The 15,741-nt window shown below is 44.1% G+C and overlaps 2 protein-coding genes across 4 annotated transcripts; both read right to left on the bottom strand.

Moving 5' to 3' along the window:
* Positions 1–260: 260 nt before the first annotated feature.
* On the bottom strand, positions 261–7,704 carry LOC127922037 (keratocan-like). 2 transcript variants are annotated; one of them, XM_052505615.1, is made up of 3 exons: positions 7,513–7,704; positions 1,675–2,555; positions 261–1,507 (listed from the first exon to the last, which is right to left on the bottom strand). In XM_052505615.1, exons 2-3 carry the CDS (start codon positions 2,540–2,542, stop codon positions 1,338–1,340), a joined length of 1,038 nt encoding a protein of 345 aa, XP_052361575.1. In that variant the 5' UTR covers positions 2,543–2,555; positions 7,513–7,704; the 3' UTR covers positions 261–1,337. The 2 variants fall into 2 exon arrangements, with proteins under 2 accessions (XP_052361575.1, XP_052361574.1); XM_052505614.1 differs by lacking the exon at positions 7,513–7,704 and adding an exon at positions 4,237–4,693.
* Positions 7,705–11,123: 3,419 nt separating this feature from the next.
* On the bottom strand, positions 11,124–15,277 carry LOC118392553 (lumican-like). 2 transcript variants are annotated; one of them, XM_052505613.1, is made up of 3 exons: positions 14,774–15,277; positions 13,009–13,889; positions 11,124–12,730 (listed from the first exon to the last, which is right to left on the bottom strand). In XM_052505613.1, the coding sequence occupies exons 1-3, from the start codon at positions 14,818–14,820 to the stop codon at positions 12,576–12,578; spliced, it is 1,083 nt and encodes a 360-aa protein (XP_052361573.1). In that variant the 5' UTR covers positions 14,821–15,277; the 3' UTR covers positions 11,124–12,575. The 2 variants fall into 2 exon arrangements, with proteins under 2 accessions (XP_052361573.1, XP_035640506.1); XM_035784613.2 differs by having other exon boundaries at positions 14,830–15,273.
* Between the last annotated feature and the right edge of the window lie 464 nt (positions 15,278–15,741).

Genomic DNA, 15,741 nt, shown 5'->3' with positions numbered 1-15,741 from the left:
CAGCGGCTTGGGAGTGCATTCTGGGAGACCTTAGCGCTCCAACTATTAAGCAGTAAGTCATAGAGACTACCGCAAATATGCACTCAAAGAATGTGTGGTTTCTAGGTCTCTGTGTGAGTGTGATTGAGTCTCTCTCTGTCTCTGTGTGTGTTTGTTAGTGTGATTGAGCCTCTCTCTGTCTGTGTGTGTCTGTATGTGTGTGTCTGTCTGTGTGTTTGTGAGTGTGTCTATAGAAGTGAAGGTGATTAATGTAACATATTTCTTCTTTCGTTTAATTTTTTTCCAGAATTTTTATTTGATTTATATTATTGACTGTATAAGGAATTCACAACTTAACAAAATGTAAGCATTCCAACATTGCTTTGGCATTTGCGAAATACGTAAGATGACTGCAAAAAGGTTGACCCATTGAGTAAAAAAATGGAACTTCACATTTGAGACAGTGATCAAGAATTCAATGAATTCAGTGAAAAACAGACAATGAAATAATGAGCTAAACGTGAAAGAGCAAACAATTGCATGTTTGTGTGGACCGGCATGTGTCTAAAGTCAGCTCAACATATTCATATTCACAGAGAACCTGAAAATAAAAGAATTAGCATTTCATTTGGTTTCAAGTCTGATATCATCAATTCAAGGTATTCTGTCAGAGAGGAGCAGTATAAAATGTTTCAAAAGGTATTCACAAAAGATGATCTTCCATTCAAATAAAGAGAATGGGGACAACGAGTCATCAGAAGATTCAACATGCCTTAAATACATACGGTTAAAACAATATTCCTCTTATCTTGTCCCAATCACATTGCCATAGTAAATTATTGTCTTTTTTGGAAAAACACCATTTCAAGGTTTTCTACCACTTTCAGATCAATGTGTGCTGTATTGAAACAGCACATTCAGCAACTCAGACTGCACTTACTGCACTGTTGCATTAAGCACTTGTGATTATAGGACGAACATAAGGCACAACTAGTGGTCAAAAGACAGTAGTGCAGTCCAATCACACTATCTACAGATTGTCAGGTGACCTTCACCCAACAAGGTTGAGGTCAATTCCATTCCCATTCTACCAATTCAGGAGACTCAATTCAACAACTGAAAATTGCCCATTATTTTCTATTGACCAATTCATTGCATTAATTCTTAAATTGACAGAGTTTGGTTTGACCCCAACCCTGGCGTCCAACATGTAGTTGTCAACATAAGTATGCAAATGTGTAGTCCACAGATCAAAAATCCATATAGATTAGCATAGTCACTTCCATTCGTTAGTAATCATCTGCCCTTGGATCCAGGAGACTATAACTAGATGCGATTGGCTGGTGGAAGTGTGTTTCTTATATGACGATGGACCTGAGGAGACGGAAGCACATCATGAGGTCTCGGGGTATTGGTGGCTTGACCTCATTGCCATCGAGACGGAGGTAGCGGAGTTTAGGAGCGGTCTCAGTGACATAGCCCTCCAGAGCATCAGCCGACACAGGGCAGATATCAGATCCATTCACACCTGCAATTGCAAATACACCATCTTAGCAAAACAGTCATACAACTCATCAAAAACATTTTCCACTGATTATAATAATATAATTATCTGGATTTTAAACCAATCATCAGTTAACCATCCAGGCAATCAGTCAATGTATTAATGAAACTATAACAGTGTCAAAAACATACTCTTAATCTGGTTGTGGTCCAGGTGGAGGTGTTCCAGGCCTGAGGGGATCATAGGAACCTGAGTTAGCTGGTTATGGGACAACTGCAGGTCCAGGATGCTGGACATGTTGAACACGTTCTTGGGCAGCCCGCCGTTTCCCAGCTTGTTGCGGTTGAGCCTGAGGAAGGCCACCTTGGGTAGACCCTTGAAGTAGTCAGCGGGGATCTTCTCAATGGCATTGTTGTCCAGGAATAGCTGGGTGATGGTGATGGGGAGGCCCAGGGGCATGGTGGTAAGCTGGTTCTTGGCCAGGTTGATCTGGACCAGGTTGCTCAGGCCCTTGAGGCTCACCTCGGTCACTGCGTCATCCTGGAGCTTGTTCCCCTGCAGTTCCAGCAGTGTCATCCGATCCAGACCTGAGAACACCCCGGCGGGGATCTTGGAGATGCGGTTGCGGGAGAGGCGCAGCTGCTCCAGGCTGGAGGGCAGGTTGGCTGGGACGGAGCTCAGCAGGTTGTCATCCATGAAGAGGTGGACCAAGCGGAGCATGGCGGCCAGGGCACCCTCCTCCATGCCCTCGCTGGTGATGCGGTTGCGGTTGAGGTTGATCCAGCGCAGCTGCGTGGCGTTGCGGAGAGCATCTGTTGACAGTACGTCGATGAGGTTGTTCTGCAGGTACAGATACCATGTGTGTGGGGGGATGGTGGGGATGCGCTTCAGAGCCTTGTTGTCGCAGTAGACAGCGTTGGGGAAGCTGGGTGGGCAGCGGCACTCCTTGGGACAGGCCTGTAACTGGGCCATATAGTCGCCGTATGACATGTCAGGGCTCTGGGCCAGAGCGGGACCGACTAGAAGGAGGACGGAGGAAAAGGCCAGGAGAAGCGCCATCTTAACACTCAGCCTGGGGTAGAGGAGAGAGAAAACACATGAGATGAGACTGACTCTTATGCAAAACACAGACACAGATACAGGCACAGACACAAACCCTGAAGACAAGATCAAGAACATGGTTGAACAAACACACCGACCCAAATACACAGATGATGATCTCTGCATGTTCCAAGATAACTCAACATGGACCGGATTGAGGACTAGGGGTTAGCACTTCATTGTGACCTATCCTGTTTTCGTTTCCTCTCACCTTATTTTAGATTAAGTGCTTTCAAGTACAGATGAGCTTATTTGGACATGGTGCATTAAGTGTGCAAGTGTTCATCTAGCTGCCTTAAGTTCATTCACATGTAATGTAACAACAACGATTCCAGGTGTCTCGTTAATTTAGTCCCTTATTGAAAAAACTGCCAGGCCTTCCATCAATGGCTAGCCCAAACTAGCCGTAGCTAGCTTCAAATCTCCTGCATTGAAGCAAGGTCATTAGCAATCGAGTTTACATGAAGTTAATGAGCGTTGGCACATCATGTGGTCAGGCCAGCTGTCCACTGGGTCCATGGGAGATTATAAGCTTTCTTAAGGACAGGACGCACTGCGAGGTCAGCTAATGGCCTTACACGAATACTTCTGATTGGATGCTAATCTGTCAAATCGGCACATGCAAGAGGTAGTTGAGGTTGGCCTGAGGTTGGGTGCTCCTTTAGGAGTAAAACACAGAGCAAACCAAATCCACCTGACTCTGTTGTGGATGAAGCACAATCTGTTACACCTGACATTGGTAATGAATTAAAGTACCCACCAACACACCTAGCCGTGGAATGCCATATAAACATTTATACATACAGTACACAGATGCATATAAAAGCAGATACATTCTCCATGCAATCATGACAGAGAAAGTGGAATTAACCTACATAGAAGAGGAAAAACATGGAGAAAAGAGAAACTGGGGATGATAGCGAGACAGGAAGCCAAAGTGACAAAGAGATTGACAGAGGCAGACAATAGCTCAGAGGCATCTAAACTCTGCAATAGCACATCCACCCATCCTGTCCCAGAATGCTTGATTCCTCTCAACTGTCATCTGGTGCTGTTTTAAATTCTTGGTGTGTGCTCCACACGTTGGTCTGGAACTCATTTTCAACAGGCCTGGTTATGGCTGGGCCCACTTCAAAGACGTGGCCCGCTCACCTGTTCCTGGGGCCCCTGGCATCTCGTATCTCACTGTATGGGGCCAAAGATCTATGGAACACCATGTGTCCATGCCTCTAACCTTAGAGACCCAACTGTTAGGTTAAACTTTCTACCTGACCATAATTATAGCTGCTAGTATTTAGTTTGGCCTAGGTCAGGAAAAGTAACTTTTACTTATCACATTTGTCAAATGGGAAATTCCTGTTAAGCAAACTGCCGTAAAGACCATAACTGGAATCTCTCCAGAGCCTCACTCGTTCAAAGCCTCAAATCCATTCACAAGCTCTGGTTTTTCAGTGCAATTACCTACAGTATAGTACAAATGAATGCAGAAAATCGCCAAATAAAGGTCCAGCCACTCAATATGCCTCAACTTTCACCTCCCAGAACTGAACACATTGTCTTTGTGACCATTAGTTTGCAAGCAAAGTCAGATCTATACCTACTTTTCCTCAAACTGGAAACCCAATTTAATCATCCCCTAGACCCACACGTACCTTTGAGTTCAAGTGATTTTCCAAAGTCTGTCTTTGCGCCCTGTTTCTGCCTTGCTCAAGAAATGTGGTAGCAACTGCAGTCCCAAACTCAGAGAAACACCGCTCACCTCCCCTGTATTTGTACCATCGGTGTCTTCATTCAGTTGGTGGGAACCCTTCATTGACAGTCACACTGTAGTTCCTCTCGGCCAATCAGAGGCCTGTAATCAGAGGTCATAATCCATGTGGTGATTTTTTCCCTGTTAAGCCTGCGACGGTGTGGTAGCTGAGGCTGTGAGACTTGGCCCACTCAAAATCAGGCTAATACAGGCCTATAACTCACTATGAAACCACCCTAACCCTTCTCTCCACTCCCCGTTCTCCCAAAGTTGGCATTTGGCAATCTCTCTGTTTATGTCCTTCAGGTAAATGTCCTGCTGAGATCTCTAATGTTCTTAGCGCTAATCAGGCAGCGATGTCTGAATGGAACAACTCAACTCTGTTTGAAAGAAACAAATCTACGTCTCCTCGTTTTTTTGTGCAGAATGGTGCAATAGCAATCCATGTGTTCCTCATAATAGTGACTTGGCCATAAAAACCCAGGAGAAATATGGTCACAGTGTCTCCTTGTGTTGGCATGATAAAGGATATGCTGATGGCCCTCTTTTGGGCCAATTCACGACATAGGATAATCCCACTCACAACGTATGGCTTTGACAATGTCTTTCAGTCCTTGGTGTTCTTTCTGACAGTTCTCTGAATTGGAATTCAGAGAACTGCAAACAAATGATACACTGTGGGAACAAATGGACTTTTGCCAATGATTCAGATTTGTTTAAATCCTTTCTGATGCGGACCCACCCAACAATCTTCCAGCACAATCGGACACAATCAGACTCTGACCTTAAAAGACATCAAACCCAGTACAATTAAGTACAGATTGGTCTGTCCAGACATGAGACTTAATGGGGTGGGGTTAGAGTGGAAATAAGGGGATTTAAAAGGTGTAGACTGGGTTGGCAAAGTGTTCTCAAGTTAGCATTGGGGTTGGGCTAGCTGGGATGGGAAGGTCATTTTGTTTTGCTTTGAAGCTGCCATAGGCCCACCTAATACCTTGGGATAATCCCATCTGATTGGCTTGTCCAGGTTGGAGCTAGCTGTGCCGCGAGAGACCAACAGGGATCGTCTCGTGTCTGGCAAGCTGCTAGTACACAATACAGTCACTCCTCAACACAATGTGAGAGGTAGAAACACTCTGTGCTTGAGTCACGGTGCCTATCTCCTCACAGGTTATTTTACCTCAATGGGAACAGACACCATGTTGCTTTCACTCAAAAATAGAAAAGTCCGAAAAAGACTTAGCTGTTTTCAAAACCTGAAAGTTGCAAATCAGTGATGCATATTGTTTACGTCATGTCCACTTATAATGAAAATATGTGAGTTTCTGGTTTGGCATATACAGCATCTCATCTGACATGCTCTCAGATAACGGTCTACAGTTTGTTTGATCTCCATCATCATCACAAAACACTTTGCTGTTGAAAAGACACCCTCAGCATACGCCCACCACTCTATAGTGGTATCAGTCTAGCAGAGCTGGTATATCAATAAAGATGGAGAAGGGTGTGGTCATTGCCAGAGTCAAGTGCTCCACACCTACACATCATCCCCAGCTTCCAATTGGCTCATTCATCCCCCCTCCTCTCCCCTGTAACAATTCCCCAGGTCGTTGCTGTACATGAGAACGTGTTCTCAGTCAACTTACATTATAAAATAAGGGTTAAATTTAATTTAAAAAATCATCTGTTTCTCCTTAGAGGCACTTACACATCAGCAGTAACTATATAGTAAAACTGGTCATGAGAAATGTGCATGAAATGGACAAACAATAACAATTAATGAAGTGTTCTGCACTGCAAACCAACCACAGTAACTTGGCAATACTTCAGTCATGTTTTTACCTCGTCTTGATGGAAATCAGATGTCTCTAATCAAATGAAAGATTAGACTGCAGATATGCACCCCAAGGGAATCCATCCATTAGGATTTTCATGAGTATAACTACATTACTATTGATTTAATGGCAAAGCGACAACCAAGTTTTCATGATCTCACTGTATTTATTAACTTGTGACTCAGGGCTTCTGATTATGTTGCAGAATGGAACAAAGTAGGGTTGAAAACAAATATTGGCCACTTCCTTGTTTGACAATCTGAAAAGAAACATGTGGAGGAGTATGATAATGTCAATTTCCTGGAAGAGGTTTCCAGTCAAAGCCAGCTATGTTAATTAGTTAAAGGACTGTGTTTGAACGGGCTTCAGTTGGGTTCAGATCTACTTGACGACTGCGCTGAAATGAAATGGACTTCTCTCCAGCATTGATCAGAGGACATTCAGCTCAGTTACAGCTGTGTTAAACAAGCCCTGTGTCAACATAAGACTACAAGGCTCTGGAAAGCAGAACTAGGTCTGGCATTGGAATATCAAAACATGATGCAGTTTTTATCTCTGCAGATTTTACAATAGTATCTATGGATATTTACATGAGACTGATTATGGAATAAACTCTTCCACTTGAAAAGAACAGAGGCCCGCACACTGAATATGCTCTCAATTTACCACCTGCTCTTAACCTGACAATGTTGAGTGCTGGATTGAACCGTTGCCAGTAAAAGGTGGTAAATTGGGAGCATATTCATTATGCAGGCCTCTGTTCTTTTCATGTTTCATTCTTTAGCCCAGCACCTACGTTTTTAAGGATGTGTGTATGACCACAAACATTTCTATAAACTCTTCCACTGCTGTCATTATCAATCTGTTACTGCATTATTTCTTTCCACTAACAAACTTCAAAACATACTTTTCAAGAGAGACATTTAACTAAGAAACAATCTGCGAGTACACTTGTGCCAAAATCCTGTTCTAATTCTAATTGAATGGCAACACCCCCTGCAAGACTGCAGCAAACTGCACAAAATCCTGTTCTAATTCTAATTGAATGGCAACACCCCCTGCAAGACTGCAGCAAACTGCACAAAATCCTGTTCTAATTCTAATTGAATGGCAACACCCCCTGCAAGACTGCAGCAAAATGCACAAAATACAGCTGGATCTCTTGAACACATTGTTAGTTTTTGGAATAGAAACTGGCAGCACAAGATCAAAGGTAAAGACCAGAACACTTCTCATATCAGTCTCTCCAGATGAAAATAATGCCCCCCAAAAGAAAATAACCGAAAAGGATGACCCATCCACACCCCTTTCAGCCTTTCACCCCTCTTCAGGAAAAACAATACCTGCTTCTCCAAACGGTGTTTGTTGGTAGTGTATGGCCAGGTGATGCTTGGCTCAGGGGTAGTAGTGGTTGTCTGGTCCTCCAGTACTCTTCTCTGGTGCTGGTCCACAGTGCTCTAACAGTCTCAGTTGCTCCCTGCGATCAAGGAGGAGAGAAAGAGAAAGCCCTATTATATTCTGTATTGTTTTTAATATTATTTCCTCAAGGCTGTACCTTTGACATCCACTGTTGGATCAGAGAGAGGGTGTGTGTGTGAGGGTGAGGGTGGGGGGGTAAGAGTGGGGGTAGGGGTGAGGGTGGGGAGTGTGTGTGAGGGTGGGTGGGGGTATGGGTGAGGGTGGGGGTGTGGGTGTGGGGGTGTGTGTGTGTGTGTGTGTGTGTGTGTGTGTGTGTGTGTGTGTGTGTGTGTGTGTGTGTGTGTGTGTGTGTGTGTGCGGTGTGTGTGTGTGGGTGGGGGTATGGGTTTGTGGGGATTGTCCTTTCGGAAGTGTTCATTGGCTACTTTTAAACAGCACAGCAGGTTTTTAAAGGACCAAAGAGTTTGTTCTGCTTTGTGTTTTAATTTTTATAATGGAAAAAATTATGGTGATACTGATATTGTCCCGGCCCTAGCTGGAACGTCGACCTGTACCCAATCATTATCGCCATAGCAATGCACATGACCTCTTCATAGGTTATGTTTATCATAGTGTCAGTCCAGGACTGACTGGAGCTTAGGGAATCGTTCAGGCACCTTGATAACCAAGAATGTAAGGCTACTGAGTACTAACACTCACAGGCACTTAGTGACACAAACAGAGCAACATGCACACACACAAAGAACATTGACAGGGTTAACACTGCAGCACTCTACCTCTCTCTCTACTGTCCCTTCATCCCTTCAGGCCCTCTGTTTATGTATTCCGTCTCTCTCTCTCTCTCTCTCTCTCTCTCTCTCTCTCTCTCTCTCTGTGTGTGATAAACAGGGCAGGCCCAGGGAGGCCAGGAGCAGAGCGGGGACATCTGGATCCTGGAGGGAGAACGAAGCGGGGAGATGGAGAATAGAGGGGGCAAGAGAATAAAGGATATGGGAAAGAGACTAGGGAGAAAACTTGCCCCAAAGTTTTCTGAGCAAAAATTATTTTCATTGTTGGATATAAGAATATAAAAACACCAGGAAATCAGTGATTTTAATTTAGGAAATCTTATTCTCATGCATAGTACAGAGACACACGGATTGTATACAAATGTAAGCAATATTTTAAATGATTTTGTTTTAGTCAAATATTATATCTGTTTGGGCTTCTTGCAATCAATTTGCAGTCTGCAAATGATTAGTAATCATGACCATCCGCTCAATAAAAAAATCGTCCCATGGTTGAATCTAGTTGATGATACCAGGAATTGACTATTCAGACAGAGAAAATAGAGAAAGGAGGGAGGGAGAGAGGGGAGACAAAAACATTTAACAGAGGAGGAAAGAAAGCGCATAGTGAGAACAGCTGGAGAAGGTGCCTAGGATGGGCCTTTGAGCCGAACGTCCTGGCCAGGCAGCTGATTAAACTTTCATGAAACATTTCCAAATGCAGGGAAGAGGAAGTGCCGGCCATGACTTTATGAAGGGCTTTATTGTCTAGACACGGCAGCAAGAGCTCCAAGCTATTCTCCAACGGAAATGGCGAGGAGGAAGAGGAGGAAATTATATTGGATTTGGGATCAGTAAGAATGGTTGTGCAAAAACACAGTAAGACGTGAGCAATATTGTAAAGACTAATACAATGCATGTCATCTAGGTAATTTAGGGGTTTTATAAATCCTGCCGCCCATGCTTCAATTGGTTCAAATTTCATTTGAGGTAGGTCTCTTGTTTAGGTCAAAGAATATCCAAGAATATTCTAGAGTGACTCGACATATAGAAGCACTGGCAGAATAGCACTGAAAGAAAACCACTGTGTCAAATATAATATAGCCCTCTCAACGATATTATTTGTGAAAGAGGAGCAATTGCAAGGTGTGATTGACTATAACTGCGGGATCTTATTACGAGTAACAGGCTGGAAAAATTGAACGTCTGGCAACCCGTTCAGTGATACTCGCTAAAGACGTTTAGCTAATTAGCTGACCTGGAGCCTGTAGAAAGTGTCTGCTCTAATTGGGCATGCATGAGTTAGCCGACACCACAGATCCCATCCCAAATACGACTTTACATAGCCAGCATGCTAACAGTTCACTCCTACTACACATTAAAACAGAAATGTCTTCAGTATAAAACTACACAAGAAAACCAACAGATGCAGATATTTCCACGTGAGGGACTAAATGTTTTAAAGTATCCCTCCCTCAACACCGGCACTTTCGTGATTTCTCAGCCTCGGCGTTTGAACTGGAAGAATTGCTTCAACAAATTAGTCCAACGTTCCTCACTCTGGACGGTGTATTTGTCTGTGGACTGTCTGCGCCAGGAATTTGCCATGTCTGGTCTTTGGAAAAGATGAGGAGGAGTTTATGGGATTACAGCTTGGTACAATGTGAGAAACGCATTAGTCCACTGGTTCTGCTCATCCATCAGCTCTTCCCTGAAATCCCCTCTCCCTATCCCAAATGGACTCCCCCAGTCCCACCCACCCTGGACACTTCAGAGAGGTTGTCAACATCTGCAAAACCATCTGCAAAAACAACCCGTGCCTACGTGTAGACCTGTTGGAACATGTAGGCACTGGTTTACGTGTTTATGTCATTCTGATGGAAAATCACCACTGGGCCATACTTTAGTTATGATCCTGTGTTGGAGGTGGTGGACACTGCACAAATGACTCCCAAAGCACTGAGTGTTCTGGCACAAAATGGCCGCCAAACATCACCCAAGTGGCTGCGTTACTTACTGTTGATTAAGTAACAGGCATCCTTCTGTCAAATCACCATGTAAGGAACACCAAAAACCTGTTTACCACACATCATTACATCAAAGCTAACCGTGTGGAGAGTTACAGCTACCTCAACTGAGCATTTCAGCTCTGGTTTCCAGTCAAACCCTGCAACCCCTGCAGCCCTCCAGGACCATAGGATCTACATACCTACATGCCTGCACTGGCACTACATCCAACCTCCCTCCCACCCATCCACCAAACCCACCAAACCCACCCACCCACCCATCCACCCATCCATCCACCCATCCATCCATCCACCCACCCACCCACCCACCCACCCACCCACACATCCCCATCCACCCACCCACCCATCCACCCATCCACCCATCCATCCATCCATCCACCCACCCACCCACATCCAAGAGAATATGGAACAGATCAGAATTGTCCACTTGAAATTCATGTGCAGAGACACAGCATGACACTGGGAGAAGACCCATTTCCTGCAGGAAGAGAGTTGCCAACCATTGTGGTGCAGGCCCAAACACAACACATTAACCCCTAAAACACAAACCACTCAGGAAAGCTTAAAGTAAGAAGCAACATACATGTATCAGTGTAGGGCCTGGGGGGTAAGAGACTAGAGAGATGTCATTCTTCTTGTGTCACGTGTTTTGTGTATGTTGTCATACTGCAGACACATTTACTGTCTGTTTCCTCTGGACTGAGTATTATAGGTTTAAAACAAACATTTACCATATATGAGTATTGGAAATGTAGTTTATTCAAGTGTATGTTATGTCCTCACAGTAAATTCACCAGCGATTACTGAGTCAAAAGCCATAATGAAAATAAATCTGGATATACTCTGCCCAAATAGCACATGACATTCCACCAACGTTGCCGCAAGAGAGCAAGATAAAGTTAGCGTCACAACAAATTGTTGTTTTTCTGGTAAAGCTATATGGGCAAAAGCACACATTAAACATGGCAAACAAGGTAACCATGAATGGACAAAAAACGTAAAATGCTAGCTTTTATTATCATACAGAGTTACCATGAGATGCATGCAAGCAATGCAAATGTTGTATAAATGTCGGCATAACAACGGTGATCTGCAATGAACGGGCGATTGACTCTTATTTAACTGCATAATAACTCCTTAAAAAAACAGTAAATTACTTCAGCAGAGCTATTCAGTGTCAAGCCTTTTAATCTTGTCGATAAGGATGATTAATAACTTTCCCCCCAACATTCATACAGAAAGATGGGTAATATGCCAAAGCTTTTGACATATGACATATGAGTTTGAATTTGGTTCCAATAGTGTTCCACTGTTCAATATTTCCCCAGTAGACATTACACCAGAGTACACAACACAGCTCTAGCTTAGATACTTTTATTCCTTACCTGCAGGTCTTTTGCACAGCAATATAATTCTGGGAGTGTACAGACTAAATACAAGAAACCTTTAAAAAACATCATGACAAACATACAAAAGAGGAATGGGCAATGCATTTATTTGCAAGTGAGATTTATTCCCATATTCCTCAATGTACTTGTCTGAAAACAACATGTGCCTCTACTTTTGGAATGTTTGAAGTGTGTGAGCTTCTTTTTCATTAAAAGCACTTCATTCAGGAATCACTGTGTTCCTATATTGTCTCTTTTGCACAAGAAAAGGCACCTGTTGTTTGAAACAAGTACATACAAGTACAGTTCAAGTGCTTTTTACGAGACACCGTTACATTATATTGCGGCCGATTGTTTGATTTGCAGCAAATTTGGACAAAACTATTGGTACAGAGCCAGCCATTTGCTACGGACAAAATACCCTATGGTTGTCATGAGAATACCATGATGCACTGCAAAATAAAAGGTCTCTCCGGGGTTTCTAAACTTTGTTGGTTTGTTATTTCATAGTCTGTGTTTACAGAAAGGACTACCGATGAGTTGACAGAGGTGACCTCGATTTCGCCGGTAGGGGGAGGATACGTATTTAGGGTTGTTGCAAACACTGTCGCTCGGGTTCATTATCCACACTAGCATTCCACTTAGAATCAAGAAACATATTGGCCATATACTCTGAGTAGGTTGCTATTGTAGATATTGGAATATAGCCACATTGTGTCTATTGGGGTTTGAAGGATTAGTTTAGGGTAGGTCGTGGTGCCGGGGGAGGGTCACAGAGGGAGTCTTGCGGATGAGGGGAGGGTCCTTAGTCGAAGATGATGTCAGAGGCCTGGCGCAGGCAGTTGGAGGAGTCATGGGGTAGGTCGGCATGTGTGATGTTGTTCCCATCCAGACGCAGGTGCTTCAGTCTGGAGTAGTTCAGGGGGCCAGAGAACTTGCAAATGTTCTCCAGGTTGAACTCTGGAAGGGTGGGAAGGGGTTTGGTGAACTGACATGATTCAACATTTCCTACTGTATGTACACATCCTACTCCGATTGTCTGACACTTGCTGGGAGGCAGTAAAGACTTGAGGATGGATATGACTGATTTAGATTTATTTGTAATTGCAATGTCGAAATAGAGAAAGAGAACGGAAAGAGAATGTTGAAAGAGAGAAAAGAGAATAGAGAAAAGGGAGAGAAGAGAAAGAGAGAAGAGAAAAGAGAATGAAAAAAAAGAGGAAATACAAATCACTCACTGTTGATTTCGTTGACCTGCAGATAGAGATGCTCCAGCTGTTCGTTGATCTCAGGGATGGACTGCAGCTTGTTGTAGGACAGATCCAGCTCGATCAGGCTCGTCACATTGAACACGCCCGCCGGAATCCCTGCATCCGTCATCTGATTGTAGGCCAACCTCAGGTACGCCAGCTTGGGCAGCTCTTTGAGGTCCCCGGCGGCGATGCTGCTGATGCCATTGTGATCGCCATAGAAGGTCTCCAGCGAACTAGGCATGCCTGAGGGCAGCTTCTTCAGCTTGTTGTTGGTCAAGTCTATGGCCACCAGCTTGTTGAGGCCCTTGAAGACCCCATTAAGAGCTTTAGAGGTCAACTCGTTGTTCTGGAGGTGGACCGAGGTCAGGTTCTGCATGCCGGCCAGACTCCCTGCGGGGAACTTGGACAGCTGGTTGTTCATCATCTTCAGCTCGTCCAAAGACATGGAGGGAGGGATCACAGCTTCCGTCAGTTTGTTGAAGCTGAACAAGATCTTATGAAGTCCGGTCAGCTTGTCGATGGTTCCCTTGGCCACTTTCTCATTGGTGATCTGGTTATGGTCCAGGACCAGCCAACGGAGTTCAGCCGTGACGTTGTCGAAGACCCCAGCCTTGATCTCCTCGATCAGGTTGTTCTGCAGGTACAGGTACTTGATGCCTGAGGGCACAATGGGCACAAACTTAAGGTTGCGGGAGTCACAGTACATGGCAGTGGGGAAGTTGATGGGGCACTCGCATTCCTGGGCACAGTTGGCGCTGGACGGGCCGTACTGGGAGGCCGGCTGGTAGTCGTAGTCATCGTACTGACCCACGGTCAGGCTGACCAGCACGGCAAAGATGGGGACACGGAGGGGAAACATAACTGTTCTGGGGAGAAGAAAACAGACAGAGGGAGAAAGGGAGACAAAGAAAAAAAAAAAAAACGTAATGTGAAACGGGGAGAAAGTCAGCAAAAGTTTGTCTACCACATCTTGAACATTTCATACATAGTCTTACCTACTATTATCCTGAGTGGTACTTTGATTTTAAAATCTACAGAGAACAAACTCTATTTGAACAGTTAAATACATGACACTTCGATTGGATGATAGATGACATAAACTGATAAAGAATGGACTTGTTACAGATTCCAAGATAGAAACATTCATCTCAGGCCACTAGGGTTCCCTGAGAGAGAAAAAAACATCTATTGAAAAAGCTCAATTCACCAAAACTATTCATGAATCACCCTAAAAGCAGCAATCTGGTAATACCAGTGAATTGCAAATCTCTTTTTAAAAAAAGAGGCAGATCCCTACTGTAAATACTCAGAACTATCTATAAACCAACAATGCAGGTTTTTCAGTGAACACACACTTTATAATGTCAACAAATAAAGACAATAAATATCATCACAACATATTGACACTTTTAAGAGGATTTAACTCAATGTGTTGATTTAAAGTATGACATGTCATCACATGATAATACCGTACTGCAAATGCAAACACACGAATGCCTTTGACTAACAATACTGTGCATCAATACAGTGTATTCGTTTTATAAATGCATTCATGCCATGGTGCAATATAAGAACAACACATTGTCCAACGCAACAGGAAAAGCATCAGATAACGTCGAAGTACAAACATCTCTCCACTCCTTTCTCTTGTCAAGTGACAACTAGTTAACCCTGTATCACACACAATACTCCCCCAGAGTTTAGCTGGGACTGGGATAGCTATCAATCCCAGCATGGAAAGACCAAATACCTAGGGACAACCGAGCAGGAACCCTTCAGGAAATGACAAGAGTCCATTCCTCTTACCTTTCTCTCCTCTCTCTCTCTCTCCCTCTGCGTGTGGGATAGAAGGTCAGCAGGTAAGAAGACTGTGGTTGCTCAAAAGCCAGATGTCTCTGGAGAGAGGGAGGAGGACGAGGGAGAAAGGGAGAGGGAGGGGGAGATAAAGAGAGAGCGAGGGAAAGGGGTGGGAAAGCTTCTGCTTCTTCAGATGACTGTGGTCCCGGATTGACAGAAGGCAGCTGCCCAAACTGTAGTATACAAAGACGATGGCATCGACATGAGTTTTTAAGGCATAGAATCTGAGAATTATGGGCTCTGCCTAACCAGTCACAGGTGCACCAGTGCAGTCTGGGATACGAGGTCCGCCTCATGCGTGAATGAGGATGCGAAGCATCACAAAGGACACATGGCATCATATATATCTGTCATTTTTCCTCCCTTTCCACCAGACAGCCACCTCCCTTTCTTCCTTTTCCCCTACTAACAAAAAAGCGAAGTGGATACAAGTTAAAACAAAAGGTTCCTGGAATGGTAAAGAAGGTGAGTGGAAAAACTCTGTCTGCAGCCAGAGCCAGCTGCCAATTGTTATGCTGCAGCATGAAACCTTAAATAGGGTCTCGGAAAAAATGACAAGGTCTTAGTGGACCAGAAAAGGATTATAAAACAGCCTATACTGAATCCCAAATTGACCCCTAGCCCTTAACCTAACGTAGCAGGTTTAAGAAGACTTCCGAGTCCCCACATCCGTTTTTTCAGGGGAAACGGAAGTTAGGTTGAAAATACCGTAATCCTGAAAACCGTAAACATCCGCTTTCTTCCGAGCCCGTGGAGAGTGCCTAGCCCCTAAACCCTAACCTCATCTGCTTCTTCATGGTAAACACATGGTACCATAATAGAGGAAAGTAAGGTGAGGCAGATGTGACTCCAGTGAATTCC

This window comes from Oncorhynchus keta, unplaced genomic scaffold (assembly GCF_023373465.1).
Source record: "Oncorhynchus keta strain PuntledgeMale-10-30-2019 unplaced genomic scaffold, Oket_V2 Un_contig_2440_pilon_pilon, whole genome shotgun sequence".
Classification (NCBI taxonomy): Eukaryota; Metazoa; Chordata; class Actinopteri; order Salmoniformes; family Salmonidae; genus Oncorhynchus; species Oncorhynchus keta.
Note: the sequence above shows the minus strand (reverse complement) of the source record. Positions and strands in the feature narration are given on the sequence as shown.